This window comes from Canis aureus, chromosome 3, assembly GCF_053574225.1.
Source record: "Canis aureus isolate CA01 chromosome 3, VMU_Caureus_v.1.0, whole genome shotgun sequence".
In the NCBI taxonomy this organism is placed as follows: Eukaryota; Metazoa; Chordata; class Mammalia; order Carnivora; family Canidae; genus Canis; species Canis aureus.
Genome location: NC_135613.1, coordinates 38498188 through 38522593, shown reverse-complemented (window position 1 = coordinate 38522593; position 24406 = coordinate 38498188). Strand labels below are relative to the sequence as shown.

General features: G+C 40.5%; 1 protein-coding gene, 1 long non-coding RNA gene and 1 pseudogene across 17 annotated transcripts in view; 1 reads left to right on the top strand and 2 right to left on the bottom strand.

Moving 5' to 3' along the window:
• The window catches only part of FGGY (FGGY carbohydrate kinase domain containing), a 413890-nt gene extending 399307 nt beyond the window's left edge, over positions 1-14583 (bottom strand). The window contains exon 1 of one of the 15 annotated variants that reach the window (XM_077891975.1): positions 14479-14583. Coding sequence is in view for 6 of the 15 variants with exons in the window: in XM_077891989.1 (XP_077748115.1) it covers positions 13281-13305 (25 nt within the window). In the remaining 9 variants the exon portion in view is untranslated. Of the gene's footprint in view, positions 1-12635; positions 12789-13280; positions 13430-13547; positions 13612-14478 lie in introns of those variants that run through there. The other 14 variants (XM_077891990.1, XM_077891976.1, XM_077891991.1 and 11 more) reach the window with 14 other exon arrangements.
• Positions 14584-14751: 168 nt separating this feature from the next.
• Positions 14752-16259, top strand: LOC144305114 (uncharacterized). 2 transcript variants are annotated; one of them, XR_013372137.1, is made up of 3 exons: positions 14752-14896; positions 15191-15427; positions 16077-16259. It is a non-coding gene; the product is annotated as an uncharacterized LOC144305114 (long non-coding RNA). The 2 variants fall into 2 exon arrangements; XR_013372132.1 differs by having other exon boundaries at positions 14752-14915.
• Positions 16260-21231: 4972 nt separating this feature from the next.
• On the bottom strand, positions 21232-22397 carry LOC144305102 (glyceraldehyde-3-phosphate dehydrogenase pseudogene; annotated as a pseudogene).
• Between the last annotated feature and the right edge of the window lie 2009 nt (positions 22398-24406).

Below are 24406 nucleotides of genomic sequence, written 5' to 3'. Positions count from 1 at the left end.
TGTACAAATTTCGTTATTTATTATTACATGGACTCTTTCTGGAATATGAATTCCTGACCTCCGAATTCTGAATAATTTAAGTATATATTCAGTTTCTCTCCCTCAGTCACTTTCTTCTCCAAGGGGCTGCTGTTGATTTGCTGACATAATTAACTATGAAATGATTTTCTACAGAACCAGAGCTTCAAAGCAAAACCGTTATCATTAGCATACTGGCCGGAATCCATGGCTTTTCCGAGAAAAATCACTCAAATTAAAACAACAGAAGAACCCACCAACCTCAGTGACTGCTGTCAGATGTCAGCAAAGTCAGGGAAGGCTCAGGGCAGTATTAGCTAGAGCAACAAAATCCCTTCCCCACACAATCCTCCACAATTCCCTCCCTCAGAGTCCATACTCAGACAGAAGCTGGCTGAGGTCTTTGGCCTCTTCTTGTGTTTACCTATTTATGAAGCATGACCAAGTGGATTTAAGGTCCAAGGTGAAAGGCATAAAGAATGAGTTATTTGAAGATTAAACTTTACACTTGGGGAACTAGACAGTGCCATTTCACAAACAGGCCCTGTCAAAATTACCAAGAAGTACGGGACAAGCTCATATTGCTGACCACAGCAATGCTGCTCCTGCCCAAAATAAGCTCAAAGACCTCTGGCTCCTGCCTGCATCTCTAACCTCACCCCCCAACCACCTCCCTACACACACCCCACATCTCAACCTCCTATACTCCATCCCTAAGAGCTGTTAGCAATCCTGTACATGAAGGTTGGGCACTTTTGTTCATACTGTTCCCTCTTCCTGTAATGCAAAGGAATACAGACTTGCAGTTCATAGAAAAAGAAATAAAGCAAATACATATGAACCTTTAGCCTTACAAATAATGGAGAAAATGCAATAGAAAACAATATAGTTTTACATGTAACAAATTGGCAAAAATTGAAAATATTGATACTACCCAGTTTTGCAACAATGTGGGGGAAAATAGGCAGTTTCATACAGTTTTAGTGGCAGAGTAATGGGTTCAGCCTTCTCTAGAACAATCTGGCACTATCTGTCCTTTTTTTTTTTTAACTTAAATTCAATTATCCAACATAAAGCAGATAGTTTCAGATGTAGTGTTCAATGACTTATCATTTGCATATAAAACACTCAGTGTTCATCACATGTCCTCCTTAATGCCCATCACCAAATTACCCCGTCCCTCCCACCCATCTCCCCTCCTTCAACCCTCAGGTTTTTTTCCTATAGTTAAGAGTCTCTCATGGTTTGTCTTCCTCTCTGATGATTTCCCATTCAGTTTTCCTTCTCTTACCCTATGATCCTCTGCACCATTTCTTATATTCCACATATGAGTGAAACCATATAATTCTTTGATTGACTTATTGCACTCAGCGTAATATCCTCCAGTTCCATCTACACCCTTTCTGATGGCCGAGTAATCTTTCATTGAATATATATATATACCACGTCTTCTTTATCCATTCATCTGTAGATGGATGTCTTGGCTCTTTCCACAGTTTGGCTATTGTGAACATTGCTGCTATGAATGTTGGGGTATAGGTGCCCCTTCAGATCACTACGTTTGGGGTAAATACCCCAGGATATTGATAAATACCTAGTAGTGCAATTGCTGGGTCATAGGGCAGTTCTATTTTTTTAAAAAAATCGACCATTTTACCCAGCAGTTTAACTTCTAAGAATTCATGGATTGGCGAAAGATATATATATATATATATATATATATATATATATATATATATATATATATATAAATGTACATGACAACATGTTTTTGCCAAGGCAAGAGCACACTCATAAAACCTCTGGAAACAAATTAACTGTTTATTAATAAGGGACTTGCTAAAACTTCTACATAAGCAGCTATTAAAACCAATGACAAGGGGCTAAAGAAAAATGCTAATGTTATTAAATAAGAGTATGTTCTTAGAGACTTCAGTATAACCCCATTTGTGTTTTGTTTTGTTTTTTTTTTTTTTTTTTTTTAAGAAGACAGACTATCAGTGGTTCTCAAACAGTGGTCTCCAGCAGAACACTATCAGTATCACCAAGGAATGAGCTAGAAATGCAAATTCTCAAGCTCCAGCCCAGATCTATTAATTCAGAGAGACTCTGAGAGTGAGGCTACAAAAGCCCTCCAGGGGATCCTGACCATTGCTACTGTTGGGAGGTCCAATGCATTGTACAAAGACTTAACACACAAGATTCAGGAAGAACACACAAACTCCTGCTTCTGAAGGGATACTCAGGGAAAAGAAAAGTTGTGGAAACTTGGAGGGCAATCTCTATCTTCCCCTCTCCGCTGTTTGAATTTTCTCAATGAGCAGCTCTTACTGTAATAATAATAAGAAAGATCTTCTGAGCAGAGCTCTGCTTTGTATGGTTCCCATTGTCTACACCTCACTCTCGTCCATGGGATCAACCAAACCACCTAATCTCTCTTAAGTGAGCTATCCTTTCAAATGCTTTGAGATGATTCTTGTGACCTCCTATGGGTTGTCTTTCCTCCATGCTATAGACTTCCAGTTCCTCTAAGCTTTCCCCCATGTTCTGGCTTTTTCTAAAATAAAAGGGATGAGGCGCACTCAATACATTTAATAAGAATGATCTTGACACTCATGTTTCTATCTGATATTGTGCAGAGCTGACCTAAGTGAACAGCACACAGTAAGGTCTCTACCTGCCTGGAGAACCCCCAGGATACAACATAGCCTGGGACAGATCAGCAGCCCATTCAGCCCAATATCCAACCTCTGACACTAATATCAGAATAATTTGTTCAGGAGAAAAGGGAAAGGGAGCTCGAATATTTTCACAAACTGTCTATGATAGATGGCTCTGAAGGAGCCCCCATCAAGTACTCTAGTCTTCTCTTCCTAGATCCCTAAAATTAGTGTGACCTGTGTTTTATCAGAATGTATCTTCACATGAATCCAAATGTTTCCTTAATGTATTCTGAGCCAAGCCTCATCTTGGATCAATAAATTTCTCATGAGTGCTTACTCTGTGTGCCAGGCACGGCATCAGTGACATAGGGCGTGTCCCTGCTAATCCTCCCAACAACCCCAGAGGAGTCCATGCTTAGAAAGAGGGTAACTAAGGTTCTGTGCACTTGGGTTACTTGGCCACCATCACAGAGCCAGTAAAAACCAGAGAGGGACTTTCTTTTTTTTAAGATTTTATTTATTTATTCATGACAGATGAAGAGAGAGAGGCAGAGACATAAGCAGAGGGAGAAGCAGGCTCCCCATGGGAGCCTGAAGCAGGACTCAATCCCAGGACCCTAGGATCACAACCTGAACCAAAGGCAGACACTCAACTACTGAGCAACCCAGTTGCCTCCTGGAGAGGGCCTTTAATCCTATGCCTCTGCCACCAGGTCACAGAATACTTTTAAACATTCTAACAGTAGCCCCCTTCTGAGAGTAGCCTCATTCTAACATCAAAGTTGGTCAGTAATTCTATAATCTCAGAATTTGGTCAACTACACCGAGACTGGTCTGTTGAAATCACTCTTAATTTTACAGAGCACCTTCCTCTCAGCCTTCGTTCCCTATGACCCACCAGTAACTGAGTCCTTTTTTAATCTCTCTATCCCATGGCCAATTTAGCAAAACACAAGCTACTCAGCTGCCAGTCTGGTCTGCAAGAGGCCCAAATCCAGATGGCCAAGGGACTGGTAACACATTGAGCCTGAATGATTTCTACCTCATTTCCCTACTCTCCCTAAACCCATCCCACACATATATCACTGTGTATGTACCCACTGTTTGAACTCTGCTTCCTGCATATTGATAAGGGCCTCCTCAATAATTAAAGATGATGAAGGAGGGGGTGGTTATAGGAGTCTCCTGAGAAAAGTATACCTAGTTTGGGAAGAAATTCTCATCATTTCTCTCTCACATGTCTAACCTACTTCTCCCAGACATACTATTCCTTTTCTCCTCCCTCTCAGCAAGTGGCATCACCAACCACCATGATATTTAGCCAGGTATCTAGAAGCTATCATGATTCCTGTACAGGTTATTCTCAGCTTCCGCCTCTCCCTCACTATATACTCAGATCCTTTTCTGCCTACTCTGTGTCCTTGGGACTATAGTCTGGATCTCTAGGTGCTCCAACCCTCTGTCCTCTAGTTGGGTTGGTCAATGGACAGCACTAGCAGAAGCCTTCAAGGAGGAAGAAGATTAAGGTCAGGACTCCCTTTATTGGGAGATGAACTGAATTACCTGCATCTCTTAAACTAAGTAATGAATTCTCTCAAGGTAGCTTTCTGCACATAGTTTCTCCTTTGGGGTTCTGGTAACCATTCCTCACCTTGCCCCTTAAAATAGAAGGATAGAACAATCCCACTATTATTAGCCCCAGGCATTCAGGCTGCCCCCTCATCTCTCTAAATAGTTCCTCTACTGACAATTATCCTAAATGGAGGATGTCTTCTATTTCCTTTTGACTACTTCTTGCACTGTGCCCTTTTAGGCTGCAAGAAGTAAAAGTGGTCCCATTATTACTGATGCCTGGATACTTCAAAATCCCTTCCTCATACCCTCAAATAGTACCTTCTCTAAATTTTCTTCTGAAATTCCATTTGAAGACCTCCCTATTAGCTAAGATGGAGTAACAGAAACCATATTCACCCTCCCACGAAAAACACCTTAAAGAAAAGAAACAAAATATAGGAAACAAGGGTTCTCAAGACACTGGACATTAGGCAACAAAGTACAGTGATCCCAGCACCGTGGGGGAAATTGAAGTGTCCTAAAATGGCTCAAGTTTAATACGAGAGACTATAGCACAGGAAGCAGAAATCCAGGCCAAGTCCTGCAGTCTCCCCAAGTTGAGGAGACAGAGCCAGGAGTTTGCAAAAACAGGATGTCAGACTTCTTGGGGCAAAGTACAAGAAAGGAGCGAGTTGCACAGAGAGTGAATTCCACAGAACTGCAAAGGATGCTCCTCAAGTATTCAGTAGAGTACCAACCACTGTATGCATGTGAGGAAACCATCCAAGCCAGAAGCTCCTAGAGTGAACAATCAGTGGACTTCACACAGGGCCATGAATAGTGCCTATTCACATCAGCCAGACTGGAAAACCTTATAATTGATAGGGCACTAGGTACAGTACACAGAAGGGTTTTACCTCAGCAGGGAAGATGAATTAGCCCTGGTCCCACCTAACAAAGCTTAAAGCAAGACTCAAAAGAATCCAATGGTTTCTTAATACCTTACACATGCCCCAGAACAAGGTTCAAGTTTATTTATAAAAATACAAAAATATCTACCATCAAACAAAGTAAAAATATACAATGTCTGCTATTCAATCAAAATTTACCAGGTGCACAAAGATGCAAGAAAAGACTACCCAGAATGAGAAAAATCAATGGGCACTGACCTAGAATTGACACATTTGATAGGATTAATAGACAGATATTAAAACAGCTACGATACCTGTATTTCATAGGTTCAGAAAGCTAGAGGAGAGACTGAACTTGAAAGTTCAGACATGGAAGGTAAAAAAGACTCAAGCTGAAATGCTAAAAATGACAACTAAGATATCTGCAATGAAAAACTGACTGTATAGGATTGAACAACATGGAAAAAAAGATTAGTGACCTTCAAGATACAATAACAGACACTATCCACTAACAAAGAAAGAAAAAAGATTTTTTAAAATATAAACAGAGCATTGGTGAGCTGTTAAAAAACAAAACAAAACAAACAAACAAAAGAACTTCAAGTTGGGACACCTGGGTGATCTGTGGTTGAGTGCCTGCCTTCTGCCCAGGGCATGATCTTGGGGTCCCAGGATAGAGTCCCACATTGGGCTCCCTGCATCAAGCCTGTTTCTCTCTCTGCCTATGTCTCTGCCTCGCTCTCTGTGTCTTGAATGAATGAATGAATGAATGAATGAATGAATAAATAAATAAATAAATAAATAAATAAATAAATAAAACTTCAAGTGGCATAACATATGTGAAATGGGAATCCCAGAAGGAAAGACCAAAGAGCGGGTCAGGAGCAATATGTGACGATATAATGGATAGAAATATTCCAAATTTGATGGAAACTATAAACCCACAGAGTCAAGAATATCAAGGAACCCCAAGCACAAGAAATATGAAGAAAACTAACCCAACAAACATCAGATTCAAACTGTTCAAAATCAATGATTAAAAAAATCTTAAAAGTAGTTTGTGGGGAGGGGAGGTGACAATAGGCACAAAAGAGAGATAAATATTAGAAGCACAACAGATTTCTCATCAGAAATAATAATGTAAACTATGAGACAATAGAGTAAGATCTTTGAAATACTGAAAGAAAATCTTCAGATCTAAAATTCTGTACCTTGTGAAAAAAGAACTTTAAAAACTGAAGCTTTCTCAAAAAAAAAAAAAAAAAAACTGAAGCTTTACTAAAGACTAATTCAGACAAACAAAAGATGGAAAAAAAAAAATCACCAGCAGAACTGCATCACAGGAAGCAGAGGAGAAAAATGATAGCACAAGGAAATCTGGATCTATAAAATGCAACGAAGAGCACAAGGATAACTATGTGGGTACATACAAAGACTTTTTCAAAATTACTTGCATGTCTTAAAAAGATAACTGACTGCTTAAAACTAAAATAACCAAAAAAAAAAAAAAAACTAAAATAACCACATATCATGGGGCTTAAAACTATATAAAAGAAAAATGTACAACATAAAACAACAGTAGCACACAGGCCAGGAGGCAAGAATTATTAACATACTGTTATAAGGTTCCTGTATTATATGTTAAGTGGTATAATCCCATTTGAAAGTTGAATCTGATAAATTAAAGATGTATACTCTAAACCCTAAAGCAACCATTAAAATAATACAAAAAGAAAAAGTTATGCCTAATAAGCCAATAAAGGAGGAAAAAAAATGAAATAAAAAAAAAAAAACCTAATCCAAAAGGAGGCAGAAAGAAGAGAATAAAAAGAACAAAGAACAGATGGAACAAATAGAAAAGAAAGAAACAGCTAGATGGCATATTCAAAACAAACCATATGAATAATTAAATTAAATATAGTATAAATACCCCAATTACAAAGCAGAAATTATCAAGCCTTACTTAGTTACCCAGCCTAACTATATGCTGCCTATAAGAAACCCACTTTAAACATAAAAAACACATAGGTTAAAAGTAAAAAGAAAAAAAAAAAAAAAGATTTGCCATAAAACAGCATTCAAAAGAAAGCTAAATCATTATCATACTAAGCAGATTTTAGAGCAAAAAAAATACCAGGTATAATGACTAAGTAGATTTCTGAGCAAAAAATATTATCAGAAATCAAGAAATAATAAAAGGGATGATTCATCTAGACTACCTAACAATCCCAAATATTAACACATCTAATAACAGTGTGTCAAAATACATAAAGCAAAATATGATAGGAGTGTAAGGAAATATGCTTATACTCAGAATTATCCTAAGGGATTCAAATACCATTCTCTCAATAATTGATACAGTACATAGAAACAAAATCAGCAAGGATCAGTAGTTAATAAAGTTGACATAATTGATATGTAAAAAGCACCCTACCCAACAAGAGCAGAACATGCACTGTTTTCGAGTACACACCGAACATTTACCAAGATACATCACATTCTGGGCCATAAAACAAATCTCAAGACAATAAAAGGATTCAAATCATACCAAAGTACATTCTGTGACCACAACAAAATTGTAAATCAATAATAAAAAGTGGAAAGTCCTCAAATATTTGGAAACTGAATAACACACTTCTATCTAACATGGATCAAAGAAGACATCTTAAAAAACAAAGTATTTTAACTGAATGGAAATAAACATATAGAAAAAGTTATGGGATGCATTTGAAGCAATAAATTTATAGCATCAAATGCCTATTAGAAAAGTCATCTCAAATAAATAATCTTAATTTTCACCTTAAGAAATTGGAAAGAGAATAGTAAAAGGAACCCAAAGTTAGCAGAAAAAAGGAAATAAAAAATTTTAGAGAAATCAGTAAGTTAAAAAAAAAGAGAGAGAATATAGAAAATAAATAAAACCAAAAGCTGATTTTTTAGAAGACCTATAATCTATAAAATTAATAGATTTTTGTGGGATGCCTAAGTGGCTCAGTGGTTGAGCATCTGACTTCAGCCCAGGGCGTATTCCCAGAGTACTGGGATCGAGTTCCGCATCAGGCTTCCTGTATGGAGCCTGCTGCTTCCTCTGCCTATGTCTCTGCCTCTCTGTCTCTCCTAAATAAATAAATAAAATCTTTCTAAAAAATTAATAGATTTCTGGACAGAATGATCAGAAAAATAAAGAAAAAGGATAACAATATTAGGGTTATCTATTTTAGGAATGAGGGAGATGAAATCACAACAGATTCTATAGATATTAAAATGATGAGGGACTATTGTAATTTAGTATGTACAAATTCTTTAAAATACAGAAATTAAAAAAAAATAAAATAAAATAAAATACAGAAATTATCAAACTTCATTCAAGAAGAAACTGATCTGAATAACCTTATAATACTAAATTGAGTTCTCCCTCTTCTCCACAAAAAACAAACTCCTGGCATAGATTCATAGGTGAATTCTACCAAGCACTTAAGAAAGAAATAATACCAATTCTATACTAACTCTTCAAAAAAACTGGAGTAAATATTTTCCAACTCATTTTATGAGGTCAGAATTATCTTGATAATAAAATTTAACGATACAAGGAAACAAAACTGTATTAATATTTATCAACATAGATGCAGAAATTCTTAAATTTTAGCAAATAAAATCCAACTAAATATAAAAAAAAAGTAATAATAGGACATGACAAAGTGGGATTTATCTCAGGAATACAAAATTTTACATCCAAAAAAAATCAATGAATGTAATTCATTATATTGAGGTTCTTTTTTTAAAGATCTTAATAGAGAAAAAAAAGCAACTGACAAAAATACAACATTTATTCTTCATTTTAGAAAAAAAAAAAACAAAAATAGAAAATACAATATGTCTCAGCAAAGAAGGAATAGACTGGAACTTCCTAAGCCTTCCCAAAAGGTTTCCACAAAAAATGTTCAACCAGTATATACCATAGTTAACGATGAAAAGATGTTTCTCCCTAAAATCAGAAACAAGACAAGGTGTCTGCCCTCATCACTTCCTTGCAACAGTGAATAATGGTTCTAGCCAGTGCACTATAGCAAGAAAATGAAATAAAAGGCATCTACATTGAAAGACATAAACTGTCATTTATTTACAGACAGCATGATCACCTACCTAGAAAATCTGATGGCATCTACAAAAAAGCTATTAGAACTGATAAGTAGCTTAGCAAGATTGCAGGATACATGACCAATACACAAGCAGCAACAAACTGGAAGCTAAATTTTAGAAGATAATTTCATTCACAATGGCATCATAAAATATGAAATGCCGATAGATAATCTGACAAAGATGTTCAGGATCTAGTTACTGAAAGCTACAAAACATTGCTGAGAAAAATTACGGAAGACCTAAGTAAATAAACAGATACACTGTCCATGGATCAGAACACTCAATCTTAAAGATGTCAATTTGCCCCCAAATTAACATATAGATTCAATGAAATTCCAATTAAAATCTAAACGGGCCTTTTTTTTCTGAAATTGACAAATGACTATTAAGTTAATATGGAAATGTAATGACCAAGAATAACCAAAACAACTTTTGAAGATGAAGGACCTACTCTACCTGACTTCAATACTTGATGACTACAGTCATCAAAATGATGTGGTATTGGCATTAAAACAAAGAGATCACTGGAACAAAATAAAACATCCAGAAATGGACCTACATGTATATGTAGACAGTTGGTTTTAACCAAAGGCACAATGGAGAAAGGATAGGCTTCTCAGCAAATGGTGCAGGAAATATTAATGACATGTGTGAAAAAATTAACTTTGTTCCATATCTGGTGCTACAGATTAACTTAAAATAACAAAATGAGGGATCCCTGGGTGGCGCAGCGGTTTGGCGCCTGCCTTTGGCCCGGGGCGCGATCCTGGAGACCCGGGATCGAATCCCACGTCGGGCTCCCGGTGCATGGAGCCTGCTTCTCCCTCTGCCTGTGTCTCTGCCTCTCTGTCTCTCTCTGTGTAACTATCATGAATAAATAAATAAAATCTTTAAAAAAAAAAAAAAAAATAACAAAATGGATTGTGAATTTAATGTAAAACCAAAACAATCAAGCTTCTTAAAAAAAAAGAAACAAAATATTTGAGAGCTCAGGCTAGTCATGACTTCTTAGACACAATTACCAATACTGTGATCTATAAAAGAATAAATTGATAAAGCAGACATCATCAAGATTACAAACTGACAAATTAGACTTCATCAAAACTGAGAACTCTGCTTGTGAAAAGACACTGTTAAGAAATGGTAAGCCAAAAAAAAAAAAAAAAAGAAATGGTAAGCCATGCCACAACATGGGAGAAAATATTCATAAATCACAGGGGAGATAAGGAAATTGTAATGAGTACGTAAAAAGCTCTCAAAACTTAGTAAGCAAAGTCTTTTTTTTCTTTTTTTTTTTTTTTGTTAACAAATGAACAAAAGATTTCATAAATACCTCACCCAAGAAGATATAGGTAATATATATGAGCAAGTAAGCACATGACAAGAAGCTTGAAAATATTAGTCATTAGGGGAATGTACATTAAAACCCCCCAGAAAGAGGTCTCCACATATTAGAATGGATAAAATTTTTTAAAAAGGGACTATACCAAGTGCTAGAGCAATTGGAAGTTTCACATACCACTGAAGGGAATGTAAAATGGCACACTTTTTTTTTAATTCAATTAGCCAACATATATAGTAGTACATCATTAGTTTCTGATGTAGAGTTCAACAATTCATCAGTTGCATATAACACCCAGTGCTCATCACATCATGTGCCTCCTTAATGCCCATCACTCGGTTACCCTATTCCTCCACCCACCTCGCCCCCAGCAACCCTCAGTTTATTTCCTATAGTTAAGAGTCTCTTATGGTTTGCCTCCCTCTCTGATGACTTCCCGTTCAGTTTTCCTATGATTCTCCACGCATTCCGCATATGAGACCATATAACAACTGTCTTTCTCTGATTGACTTATTTCTCCCAGCCATCACATCACTTTGAAATATGGTTTCTTAAAAAGTTAAACATATACCTGCAATGTGAACTAAGCCATTCCACTTCTAGGTATGGGCGTATGAAAACATATGTCCATACACAGACATGTATATGAATAGTCATAGCAGCTTTACTTACAGTAGCCACAAAAGCAGCAAATAATCCACAAACACCTCTCAACAGATAAATCAACTATGGTATAATCATACAATGTATAAAAGGAATGATGAACTATGTGTGCACACTCAACATGGCCAAGTCTTAAGATGATTATGCTAAGTAAAAGCCACCATGCAAAAAAAGATATATATTGTATGGCCCCACAAATAAAACCCTAAAATAATCTTTAGGGACAGAAAGTAGATCAATGGTTGCTGGGGGGTGAGTGTGGGAACCCCACAGAGAGGGCAGGGATTACAAAGGAGCATGAGAAATCCTTATGGGTATTGTAAGTGTTCTTTGTCTCAACTGTGATGATGGTTTCACAGATACAAACATATGTCAAAACATCTTGTATCAGACATTTTAAATATACACAGTTTATTGTATGGCAAGCATACCTCAACAAAGCTGTTGAAAAAAAAAACTCCAGTTGGGAATGCCTTTTTCCTGATGGCACCGTAACTGCTCTCTTTCGTCAATTCCTAACCTTTCTACAGCCAACCTTTGAACAATACAAGGGCTCCTACAATGTCAAAAATCTGTGTATAACTTTTGACTCCCCAAATCCTTAATTTTCTAACAGCCTACTATTAAGGAGAGACCTCACCAAAAAACATCGTCGATTAACACATATTTTGCATGTTATACATACTATACACCGTATTCTTACAATAAAATTAGAGAGAAGAAAATGTTAAGAAAACACTGAGGAAGAGAAAATGCATTTACAGTAAAAAAAATGCAGTACAGTAAAAAAAAAATCCATGCATAAGTGGACCTGCATTCAAACTTGTGTTCTGGGGTCAACTGTACTCTCATTTCTCTCTTTCTCTCTCTCTCCAGCCTCAGAACTGTTACCCTAATCTATCTCTCACTTGTATTATAAAAGCCTCTCTCCTGTCTTCACCTCTCCAATTCCCTTTCCACCTTTTGGCCAGAATTAACTTTCTAAAACAAAATTTGTGTCACTTTCAGACAGCTCCTGATTGCTCTGGAGATACACTTCAAATTCACTATGACTCATCTGACCCTCCCTGATCTGGCCTTTTCACCTTCCCCAGCCTCCTTTCTGGTGATTTCCCATCTCATCCTATCTATCCAGCCATACTAGTCAACAATGTGCCAGGTGATAAAGTTTTGCACACGCTGTTCCCAAGTCAGATAATCCCCTTCCCTTTTATCCTTCCCCAGCCTACTCATACTGAAGCTTTGAAATTCAGCTCGGGTATTATCTCCTCTGGGAAGGTTTTCCACAAAACCCCACACTGGGCCAAATGCCCTTCTTCCAATTCCTGAGAATTTCCCACATACCTTGCCACAGCACTGATCTCAGTATCGTGTCCTCTCCCTCATTGGACTAGATATAAGCAGACTGAAAGACTAAAAAGCAGAGACCAAGTCTTTTCATCTTTACTGTCCCAGAGCCTGCCACGGTACCAGGCCCAAAATACATGCCACAAGATCAGGGAACCAATGAATGAGTAGAAGAACTGGTTTGGATGACCCCTTACATCACCAGCTGGGTTGATTCTGTATTTCTCCTTCTAAAGAGATGGGCAGGTGAGGTTAAATGATCTCTGTAGTCCATTCTGGTAAAACAATTATTTCAAATCCCCTGGCGGAAGGCCGGGGGTCCCTACTCTGACTGGACAAGATTCATTACCTCAAAACTGTTTTCAAAACCAGCTGGTAATTGACTGTGATTTGAACTAAGTGAAAGGTTAGGGAAAGGGAACCAGATTCCAGGAAAAGACAAGGCCCACAGCAAAAATTAACACAGTCTGGAAGAAAGCCCAGTCTCCTCCCAGTAAACTTCTTAATTTCATCCAGAAAGACACAGATCTCCACCCTCTGGGTTATTCCCTTCTCCCAATACACATGTTTTGATTTCCAAATCCACGAAGGGAGGCTCCCCGGCTCCCTTCCCCTCAAAATCAATCTCTAGGCCTTTCTCACCCTCTCTGGTCTGTTCCCCCATCATCCTTAATCAACAGTCCTCCTCAGCTGATCCCTCCAAGAGCCAGGCCAACCATCATGAGGTCAAGAGCCAGGCATACGGTCTCATGAACAGGAGACTCCCAGAAGACCAGGAGGTAGTCAGAAGGCTACAAGACCCAGCTGGCAACATAAAACGTGGAAAAAAAAAAAAAAAATCAGGATATACATTGGTGGATCATTAAAAAAAAAAAAAGAGAGAAAAGCAAATAAAAAGCAAAACTGTACCATCTGTAGAATAGCCACAAACCTACAGAAGACGTGCCTTCTTTCTTACTGATCTGCAATTCGAAAGTGTAATCACTTCCTCCCTCCAGCTCTCCTATTTTAAAAATTAACCTAATGCTCTCCCATAGCTTGGTAATGACTAACCCTTTAATTTAGGGATGAAATTAGTTAGGACAGGAGAAGTGCTTTCGTGGAAAACAGCCAATGATTAGGGAAATTCACCATTTTGCATCTTGTCAATCCTTAAAAGAAGGGAAATGAATTAAAATGGAAAGATAACTCCTAGGCCTTCCCTACCCTGGAGAACTGCAACCAAACAGCATTATATACCATCTACCCTAAAATGCACCCCAACCATTATCACGTGCTGCTGAAAGCTTTTTAAAATTACAAGCAGCCCTGGCCTTTAGAAAACAAAACAAAACAAAACAAAACAAACCCCCCCCAAAAACAAAACAAAAAAAAAAAAAAAAAACAAGAAAAACCTCTTAGGTAGCAAGATTTTTATTAAAAACTCAAATCTGCCTGGGGGAAAAAAAATATCTTAAAATAAGGGTCCGGAGGGAGGAAAGTGGAGTGAACACAGGGAACTGGTCAGGGCCGGAGGGGACCCGGGTCATGCAGCCTCCGGGGATGCAGTCAAGGTCGACCCTTCCCTAGAGCGGCCACACGCCTCACCCGGGAGAGGACACCAGGAACTCTACAGCGTCCCGGGAGCCGAGGCCCGGCTGGCACGACACTTAGGCGGCTGGAGGAGGAGGAGGAGGAGGAAGAGGAGGAGGAGGAAGAGGAGCAAGAGGCGGCGACTGCGGGAACCCGGAGGGGGGCTGGGGCCGCGTGCGCGCTTGGGTTGGAGACCGTAGGCGCCGCGAGCCTGCGCTTCTGCAAAAGCCCCTGCTGCACACGTGGGACTGGGAGGAGGGTCACTTACTTGTCCAATCTGAAATTACATTTTAGCTAGCGGGGCTCTGCAGGTGGCCGCGCCGAGCTGCACCGAGCGGGGCAGGGCGGTCCCCGGGGGCGGGGCTGGGGGCGGGGCCGGGGGCGGGGCAGGCGGCGGCTGAGCCCCGCCCCCGCCCCGGCCCCGCCCCCGCCGGGCGCGGCCCCTGTAAAGCGCGCCCCGATTGGTCCTTTGAACCGCGCCAGGGATTGGCCCGCGCGCCCGCCCCGCCTCCCGCGGCCCCTCCCCCCCGCCTCTGCCTCGCCGCGGCTCCTCCCGGCTCTTGGACTTTTAAAGGCGCAGAGCTCACCCGCCCTAACTCTCCGCAACGACCTGTGTTGCACGCGTGTCTCGTGTGTATCCTACAACCACTTCTCGTACTAAAGGCCGGGACTGTTTGTAGGCGGATGTAATTAATAACAATATTAGTATTTACTGAATGCTTAATTTGTGCCAGGTCTTGTTTCTGATACTTTACATGAATTTATCCATCTAATCCTGGGGTCAGCCCTCTGAAGTGGTGTGACAGTCCTCAAACCTACAAAGCAAAAAAAAAAAAAAAAAAAAAAACCTACAAAGCAGATAGTACCTGCCTTTGCGCCGGTTACAATCTGGGGGCCGTGGACACACACACACACCCCTATTTAATCCTCGGGACGCTTGCCTTTCCAACAAGCTAGGTACTAACTATCCCTTTTTACAGATGCGAAGAGTCAGAAACGTTTTTAGCTTGTTCTGAAACACACAAGGAGCTACCAGGGAACCGGAGGGAGTGTTCCAACCTGGTTTACAATCTGAGTTGTTTCCTGGGCTGTGATGGGACTGCGATTTGGAAGGTGGTTTAGCAAGTCCATGAATCCAGAACCTTTGCTTTCCTAGAAAAGTAAACTGAGGCCCAGTAGAAGGAAGCGAGTTTCCAAGGACACAGCAGATATAAGAGGTAAGCCTAGGTCATAGCAGTGATCTCCCTGGACTGACCTATTTGCCATGTGCATTGCAGTCACTGCTGTCCTTACAACAACCCCAAAAATCAACAGATGCTCTTATTTTTGTCTTACAAGCCAGGATACTGAGTCAGTGAAGCTGAGGCCATACGATTAGCTACAATGGGTAGGGGTCCTGTTTGGGGGTCATTTTCTTTCTTCTACATCAGGATTGCTCCCTTTTCATTTCCAACAAATATCCAAAGATATATAACCATGGACTCTTTGGGAAGATAGGAGGTACTGGGATCTGATTACTTAGCACCTGGCTGGTTTCTAGTGTACAATAGGAATAATAATATTAAGACCTGTTCATCTTAACCTTTTTAGAGTACTGTGAAGAGCAAATAAGGTAATAGTTACAGAAACACTTTGTAAAGTGTTAGATGCTGAATACATATAACAAGTGGCTTCTAGATCTTCCCCAGTGTACCCCAGGAATAGAATACGTGAAATGCATTTGTTGCCTCATGAGCTATAGCAGGAGGTCTCATTAGGCTTGAATTAATGTGGATTTGTTGTCCGGACTTTATGTATGTCTCTGTTTCTAGGCTTTTTGTATTTGATTTTTGTATTGTTTCCTCTTATTATCATTACTACTCTTAGTAGTAACAGCAGTAATAGCACTGTGGTGAGAGCTCCAGAAGCTATTTTGGACCATGAGAGGACCTCGAGAATAAAACCCATGTACAGCAAAGCGACAGGGTGAGAAGGCTGGGGCTGTTGAAGCATGACCCACCAGACCAACACCCACTGCCCACTTCCACATGAAATAAATAAACTGCTGTCTTGTGCAAGACACTTTCATTCTGTGTTTTCTGTCATATGGGGCCAAACCTAATCATAACTGATAAATACACCTTACCTCGTGCAAATCCTACAGCAACTCTCCAAGGTGATAGATCCCCAGAGAGTATAACTTGTTCAAGGTCATCCAGCCAAGTGACAGAGGTGTAATTCTGAGACCAATTCTCAGTCTTAATTTCAATTATGACCCACTTCCTGTTATGAATGAATGAATTCTGTTTTTTTTTTTTTCCATTTACTTCCATTCCATTCCATTTATTCTTCTAGGGATGGCAAGCTTTTTCCATATAGGACCAAATATTAAATATTTTAGACTTTGTGAGTCCTATAATTTCTGCTTTAACTACTCAACTCTACTTCATGGTGCAAAAATAGCCATAGACAATAGTAAACATGTGGATGTGACCACATTTCAAAAAAATTTACTAAGCAAGCAAAGGGGTAATGTGGCCCTTGATTTTTTTTTTAATATTGATGTTCCACCACAAAAGCATTGAAACTACATTACAGAAGATGGGAGATTGTGACGTTGCAGGCACATGCACACTGTTGACCAATGTAAAGGTCATGAGTGCATGACAGTGTGGCGCAAAAACAGATCCCTAAACAGAGTAATGAGACTGGGTAGTGAGTTTATATCTGCAGGTGAAACCAGATCTATATCTTGGACCACCTCTAGTTGCCTCAGTTTCCCCATGTATTAGGAACAAATAACAATGCAAATGTTATCCATACATCCAGTTTTCCATGGATGCAGAGATTAAGATGAGATGATACCCATAGTCATATTTTGAAAGCTGTAAATATTATCCAACTGTGCATACATTGCATCACCTCAGGCAAAGCCATATACCCTCCTCTGTATGCTTCATATCCCTGTCCTTATTCTTCTACCATGGAATTCATAGAATATATCAAATGCCTAGTAGTTATCAGTGCATCTGTTTATATCCCCTTTCTTCCTCTCTAACTCTACATAAGGGGTTATTGCATTGCACTGGATCAGAAGACTCGATTATTGGAAAGTCTAGACACCCCCTCAGAGTTATTGCCGGGCAACATAGGGATCATGCAGAGTCACTGTGCACTAGGTACATCACAAGTCACAATGGAAAAGCAGCACCACGGATTTAAGCAAGACAGAAAGAAATGGGTTGTGAAACCCTGGAACCAGCTGAACTGGAAGTTTGTGTAATTTCCTTCCTGCTCCAAGAGAGATATGTAGAGGACCAGGAGGCATGCAGGAGACCTGGTGTTCTCTCTGATGACCCGTGAAGGCCTTGTGACTCTCTAATGGCATTCTCTGGAAGCTTTTCCTGCATTAGCAGCCCGCCCCCTCACTAGAGAAAAGACAAATTTTCCCTGAGATCCTTAGAGTCACAGCACAGAAATAGTTGTTCTTTTACTTATGAATTCATGTTTTCATTCAGACATTCATGTATTCATTCATCTAATAAAGATACACTGAGTGCCTACTGTTCTAGGCACTAAAGAGATGGTGTTGAGAAGAACACATGTTGTCCCTGTCCTCACAGAACTTACAGTCATGAAACAGACATTCAATAAATAAGCACGCAGATATATAATTGTTTCAATTGCAAGTAGAAAGGAAAGTAGGATACTCTCAGGGAAGGAACAGATTTAGATTAAGGTGTAACTTAGATTGATGATCTTAAGGAAACAGGTGATTTACATACATAATCTCAGGTCTTCAACAATCCTGTGAAGTAAGCTATTCTCACAACCATTATACAGATAGGGAAACTGAGGCCCAGGGAGATCAGGTGGCTGGCCTAAGGCTGTTAGTAAGTTTGAAGCAGGCTGTGCTCTCTCCAGTACTCCACAACCCCAGAAGGTGAAATTTTCCCTACCTCCCACCTTTGCACATGCTATGCCTCCTTCCACCTTGAAGGTTGCCCCCTTCCTTCTTCTTTTATTGGGTTCATATTCTGTCTTCAGCATCTAGATGGAGTCCTATTCCTCTGCCAAGTTTCCACTTCTGCTTGAGGCCTCAATATATCTCCTCTAGACTCCTACAACAATAATTATCTACTGCTCGTGTGGCACTGAACCTAGCACCCTTGTAGAGCGAATTCTCTTTTTTACAGGCTTGCCTGTAAAAAGTGTAAATAGGCTGCTAGAGCCAGACAGACCAGGACTCTTTTCCCAGTTCTGTCTGTTTGCTGGGTGACCTAGAAGAAGTTTCTTAGCCTCTCTGTATTTTAGTTTCCTTGGAGAAGAACAATATTAACTTCATGAGATATAACCTAAAACATTTGTCCCAGTTCCAAACAGGTAGCAACTGCTCCACAGTGCTTGGTCTTCTATCCATTTCCATTCCCTAGATTGGAAGCCTCTGACGGGCAAGAACCACACCTTCTACTTTATACTCTCAGCAATTAGCACAGTGCCCTGTAAGAGCAGGTATGTAACTGGTATATAATTATGGCAGTGACGGCCCTTACTTACCAACTGGGTCCTTCACTACTAATGAAACTTGTTTTCTCTGGCCTTTCTTCCTTTCTTTCATTTTTGACTTAGGCTCCTTTAAACCTCCCTTAAACTTGCTCCTCTGGCAGGAACAGGTGCCACAGCATACACAATCTACACCTGTCATCTCAGGAGGAAAGTAACTGTAATAGTTCTTTGGAGCCTAAACAGGTGGTCAATAAGGGGAAACCGCTTTCTAGAAGGGCCTACCTCCACTCTGACCACCACTTAGAGCCACATTTTATATACAAAATCATTAGTCTGTTCAGCCTTCATCTCTGAAGGATGCCAAGAGCTCATTTCCAAAGACAGGAAAACACTCCAACTTACTTTATTCTTCACTTACTCCTTATTACCTGCCCTCTGGCTGCCTGGCTTCTTCACTCAGCAAACATCTACTGAATACTGAGCCCTGGCTAAGTGCTAGGCTAGAGCTGCTGCTATAGTAAAAGCACAGATGAAATGCTGTGGGCACCCTAAGGCCAGTGAGAAAAAGAGGGGGTACAAAGTACTAGGGGGGAGGAAAGATTGAGACCTGTGTTCCTGTGGTCTCAGTTCCTCCCAAAGCCCCATGCATGGGGGGCAGGGATTGCTGCTGGAGAGGGGAAGGCTCACAACAGTGGAACAACATGCCCAAGGTCATCTATCACAAGACCACACGTCAAGCTGCCAAAGAGGGAGTTTCTCTAGAGGAGATAAAGTGGGTGGAGAAGCTCATGCTGATCTAAAGGCTTCTGATGAAGCAAGCCCTAGTAATCTCACTGGTTTCAACCCACAGCCCCAGTTCTCCCCTCTGGGTTTGAGCTGCTCACCCACTTCCCAGTTCCAAGACCTCACTCACCGTTGAAACCAGTTCTACACCATCTGTATCTTTCTCCGCTAACACCACCTGATCACAACCCCACAGCCTCTTGGTCGAGTCAGTTTAATAAAAGTGTAAACTGTGTGATACACCATAACAACAATGCGCATCCCTAAACCCCAGTGTTTTTATGCAGCAAGGCAGCAAATGGAAGAAGAATCTAGGGCCATGAGATGATGACAAGGCCAAAAGAGAGGTGGGAGGCAGCACTTCAAGTGCATGCTCAAGGCCTCAGGGGATGAGGAAAAGAAGGAGGACCCTGGCACCTGTGCAGTATGTGGACTTTGTTTGGAGGAAGCGTGCCATGAACTTCTCTAGAATCACGTCATTTGGAAAGCATTAGAGAACATTGGTTTGGGTAGTTTTCAGACTAGATTCTATGGGAAGGTTCCTACAGGGCAGAGGAGAGATAAAATGAACTTCCTGGCCTTCAGTGCCAAATTGTTCTTTTCCCCTAGACACCAGATGAGTGGACTCGTCAGGGCTGAAATCCAGTATCCATTCTGCTAGTCAAACTCTGTGCCTGTGAAGCTGCTCTGCCCACCAGAGAGGTCAACTTTTCCCAATTTGCACCATGTATAAAACAGAGTTTTGGTAGCTTTGTTCACCCTCACTGTCTCCATCAGGCATGCATGCTAGCACATGTACACGTACAGTCACACGACACATACCCACAGACTCACACACAGATGCACCAGCACACGCACATAACTGTACAAACACAGGTAGACATCTATCCACACTACACACAGAGCACACAGACACATATGGACATGCACACAAAAACTCATATCATATACCACACATCCATCAACAGACATACACAAATGTAAACTAAACCATAATATGGTGCACAGACATATACCCACAGACACAAATCTAGTCGCATGGAGATCTAGACACAAATCACACAGACATATGTACCCCCAGATATATACACGGGTACACATAGAGGTTCATACTCACTTTATACCACTGACATATAAACAAATGCACATATATATAGACACACAGATGCACACACACAAATATACTTATGTACAGGCACATATACACAGATATAAACACATACATACAACTTTAACAAGAACAACTCTACTTTTTCAATTTGACACAAGTTCTACTACAAAATTCATTTGACAAATGTCCCACTACTGAAAGAAAGGTGATTAATTTGCTCTTTTCGAGGATTCATTTTTTAATCCACTTATCAAATATTACCAATGACAATGTGTAGAAATTAAATGATGGTGGGAAGAAAGATACACTCAGATATGATAATGGTAGGTCTTTTCATGATGTGAGTTGGTAATGAATTTTGTCTTCAGTTTATATCATGATAAAAAAAATTTGTGACTTTCAATACTACTATAGAACATATAGAATCAGGACTCCTGCTTTATGGTGTATATACTTTTAGAACTTACAAGTATTGGTATCTATCCTGACTTCTTCACTTCCCAAAAGACTTCTGGAGCTGTGGAAAATGTTATGGGGACTTAGCGGTAAGGGTAGAACATTATTTTTTTTTAATTTTTTTTAATTTTTGGCTGGGTACAGCATACTTTATTGATGGTACATGACAAGGTAGGGCTCCCCAAGCCCCTCCCCTTCCTCGGGGTCTAGGATGTAAATTGGAGGTCAGGAGATTCTCAGTGTGTTGGGGGATTAAGTTGGGGCAGAGACTCCCCAGCAGCTGAGGGTCTCTCTCTTTCTCTTGTTCTTGCTGGAGCTGGTAGTCCAGGAGGCTCTTACTCCTTGGAGGCCATGTGGACCATGAGGTCCACCACCCAGTTGCTGTAGCTGAGTTCATTGTCATACCAGGAAATGAGCTTGACGAAGTGGTCAATGAGGACAATGCCAGCCCCGGCAACGAAGGTGGAAGAGTGGGTGTCACTGTTGAAGTTACAGGAGACAACCTGGTCCTCAGTGTAGTCCAGGATGCCCTTGAGGGGGGCCCTCCGATGCCTGCTTCACTACCTTCTTGATGTCGTCATATTTGGCAGCTTTCTCCAGGCGGCAGGTCAGATCCACAACTGACACATTGGGGGTGGGGACACGGAAGGCCATGCCAGTGAGCTTCCCATTCAGCTCAGGGATGACCTTGCTCACAGCCTTGGCGGCGCCAGTGGATGCAGGGATGATGTTCTGGGGAGCCCCTCGGCCTTCACACCACAGCTTCCCAGAGGGGCCGTCCACGGTCTTCTGGGTAGCAGTGATGGCATGGACGGTGGTCATGAGGCCCTCCACGATGCCGAAGTGGTCATGGATGACTTTGGCTAGGGGAGCCAAGCAGTTGGTGGTGCAGGAGGCATTGCTGACAATCTTGAGGGAGTTGTCATACTTCTCGTGGTTCACGCCCATTACAAACATGGGGGCATCAGCAGAAGGGGCAGAGATGATGACCCTCTTGGCCCCACCCTTCAAGTAAGCCCCAGCCTTCTCCATGGTGGTGAAGACCCCAGTGGACTCCACAACATACTCAGCACCAGCATCATCCCATTTGATGTTGGCGGGATCTCGCTCCTGGAAGATGGAGATGGACTTCCCACCGATGACAAGTTTCCCGTTCTCAGCCTTGACTGTGCCGTGGAATTTGCCGTGGGTAGAATCATACTGGAACATGTACACCATGTAGTTGAGATCAATGAAGGGGTCATTGATGGCAACAATATCCACTTTGCCAGAGTTAAAAGCAGCCCTGGTGACCACGTGCCCAATATGGCCAAATCCGTTCACTCCGACCTTCACCATTGTGTCTCAGGGACTCAGCTGGCACTGCACCAGATGTGGCTGTCTGTCAAACAGGGAGGAGCAGAGAGCCAGATATAACATTATTATTATTCTTTTTTAAAGATTTCATTTATTTATTCATGAGAGGCACAGAGAGAGAGAGAGAGAGAGAGAGAGAGAGGCAGAAACACAGGCAGAGGGAGAAGCAGGCTCCATGCAGGGAACCCGAAGTGGGACTCGATCCTGGGTCTCCAGGATCACACCCCGGGGGTTAAAGGTGGCACTAAACTGCTGAGCCACCAGGGATGCCCAGGGTGTAACATTATTAAGGAGTATACTAGACAGGAATCTTTGGGTTGTAAGAAATAAAAATACAACTCAGACTTGACTAAACAAATAACAAGTATACAAACAAAGCAAAAGGCAACTTATCATCTCATATATTTTAGCAGTTCAAAAGGTAGGTAAACTTTAGGAAAGGCTGTATCCAGGGATATAAATTATATCTTCAAGGATATTTATTCTCCATGTTTTATGTCTTAATTCCTGTGTTGACTTCATACTCAAGTAGCATCAATTCATGGAATAGCAAAGATGGCCAACAATTGCTTTAGCCTTATAATGTCCTTATGAATATTGATGGAAGGTGATGAGTGTCTCTCCATGCTCCTATTTCTTTTAAGACTGTTGGGCAAAGCTTTAATTGTCCCAGTTTTGGCCAAGTATTCATCCGTAGGGATGGATTAAAAAGAGGCAATATTCACCTGAACCAGAAAAACTGAGTAATGAGGGTTGGGGATGATTCCTCAAAGAGACAATAGGCAGAAAAAAGAATATATATTTCCTCCTCCTGGCTCCCAGATATACTCATGGATGAGGATCAGTGCTGGAGGCCGAAGGCACAAGATAAAAAATGTTCACATTCTTTTCCTCTAGGAATTCATAGCCTAGTGATAGACATAGTATGTAAGAAAATAGTACAGGACGTGGAAATAACCACAAAATAAAATTCTGATAAAATAGACTTCATTAAATAGACACTAAGAAAATGAATAGGTTGGGCAGCCCAGGTGGCTCAGCGGTTTAGCGTCGCCTTCAGCCCAGGTTGTGATCCTGGAGACCCAGGATCGAGTCCCACGTCAGGCTTCCTTCATGGAGCCTGCTTCTCCCTCTGCCTGTGTCTCTGCCTCTCTCTCTCTCTCTCTTTCTGTATCTCATGAATAAAAAAATAAAAATCTTAAAAAAAAAGAATATGAGTAGGCAAGCATAGAGTGGAAAGAAATATAAAACATATCTGTATAAAAAATATTTTTATTTTTTAATGAAAAAAACAAAGTTCCGATTTTTTAAAATAGGCGAAAAGCTTGGATACCTCATAAAAGAAGGCACATGAGTGGCCAATAAATCCATGAAAAGTTGCTCAACATCATTAGTTACCAAAGAAATGCAAATTGAAACCACAGTGAGATACCACTATCTAACACTTAGAACAGCTAAAATGAAAGAGATTGACAATAAACGTTGGAGATAATGTAGAGCAGCTGATCTCTCTTATATTCCTGCTGGGAATGTAAAATAGTATAATCATTTTGTAAAATTGTACATCTACACTATGACCCAGCAATTCATTCCTAGGTATTAATCCAAGATAAATAGAAATATGTGTTCACATACAAAAATGATTTGTATGTGAAAATTCATAGAAGCTTTATTGTTAATAGCTCCAAACTGGAAACAACCCAAATGCCTATTAACACAAGAATGGATAAACAAACTGTGGTGTACCCATACAAGGGAATATTAGTCATTAAAAAAAGAATGAAGTACTGATATATGTAGCGACATGAATGAATCTCATAGAAAGTATGTCAAATGAAAGGAACTGGCCATAAAAGAGTACCAACTGTATGATTGCATTTCTGTGAAGTTCTAAGCTAACAGGATGCAAAATAATTTATGAAGGAAAATAACTGGCTTAAGCTTGCCTGGAGGGTGGAGAGGTAGGGGTCAGGAGGAAGCCTAACCATGAAAGGACATGAGAAAA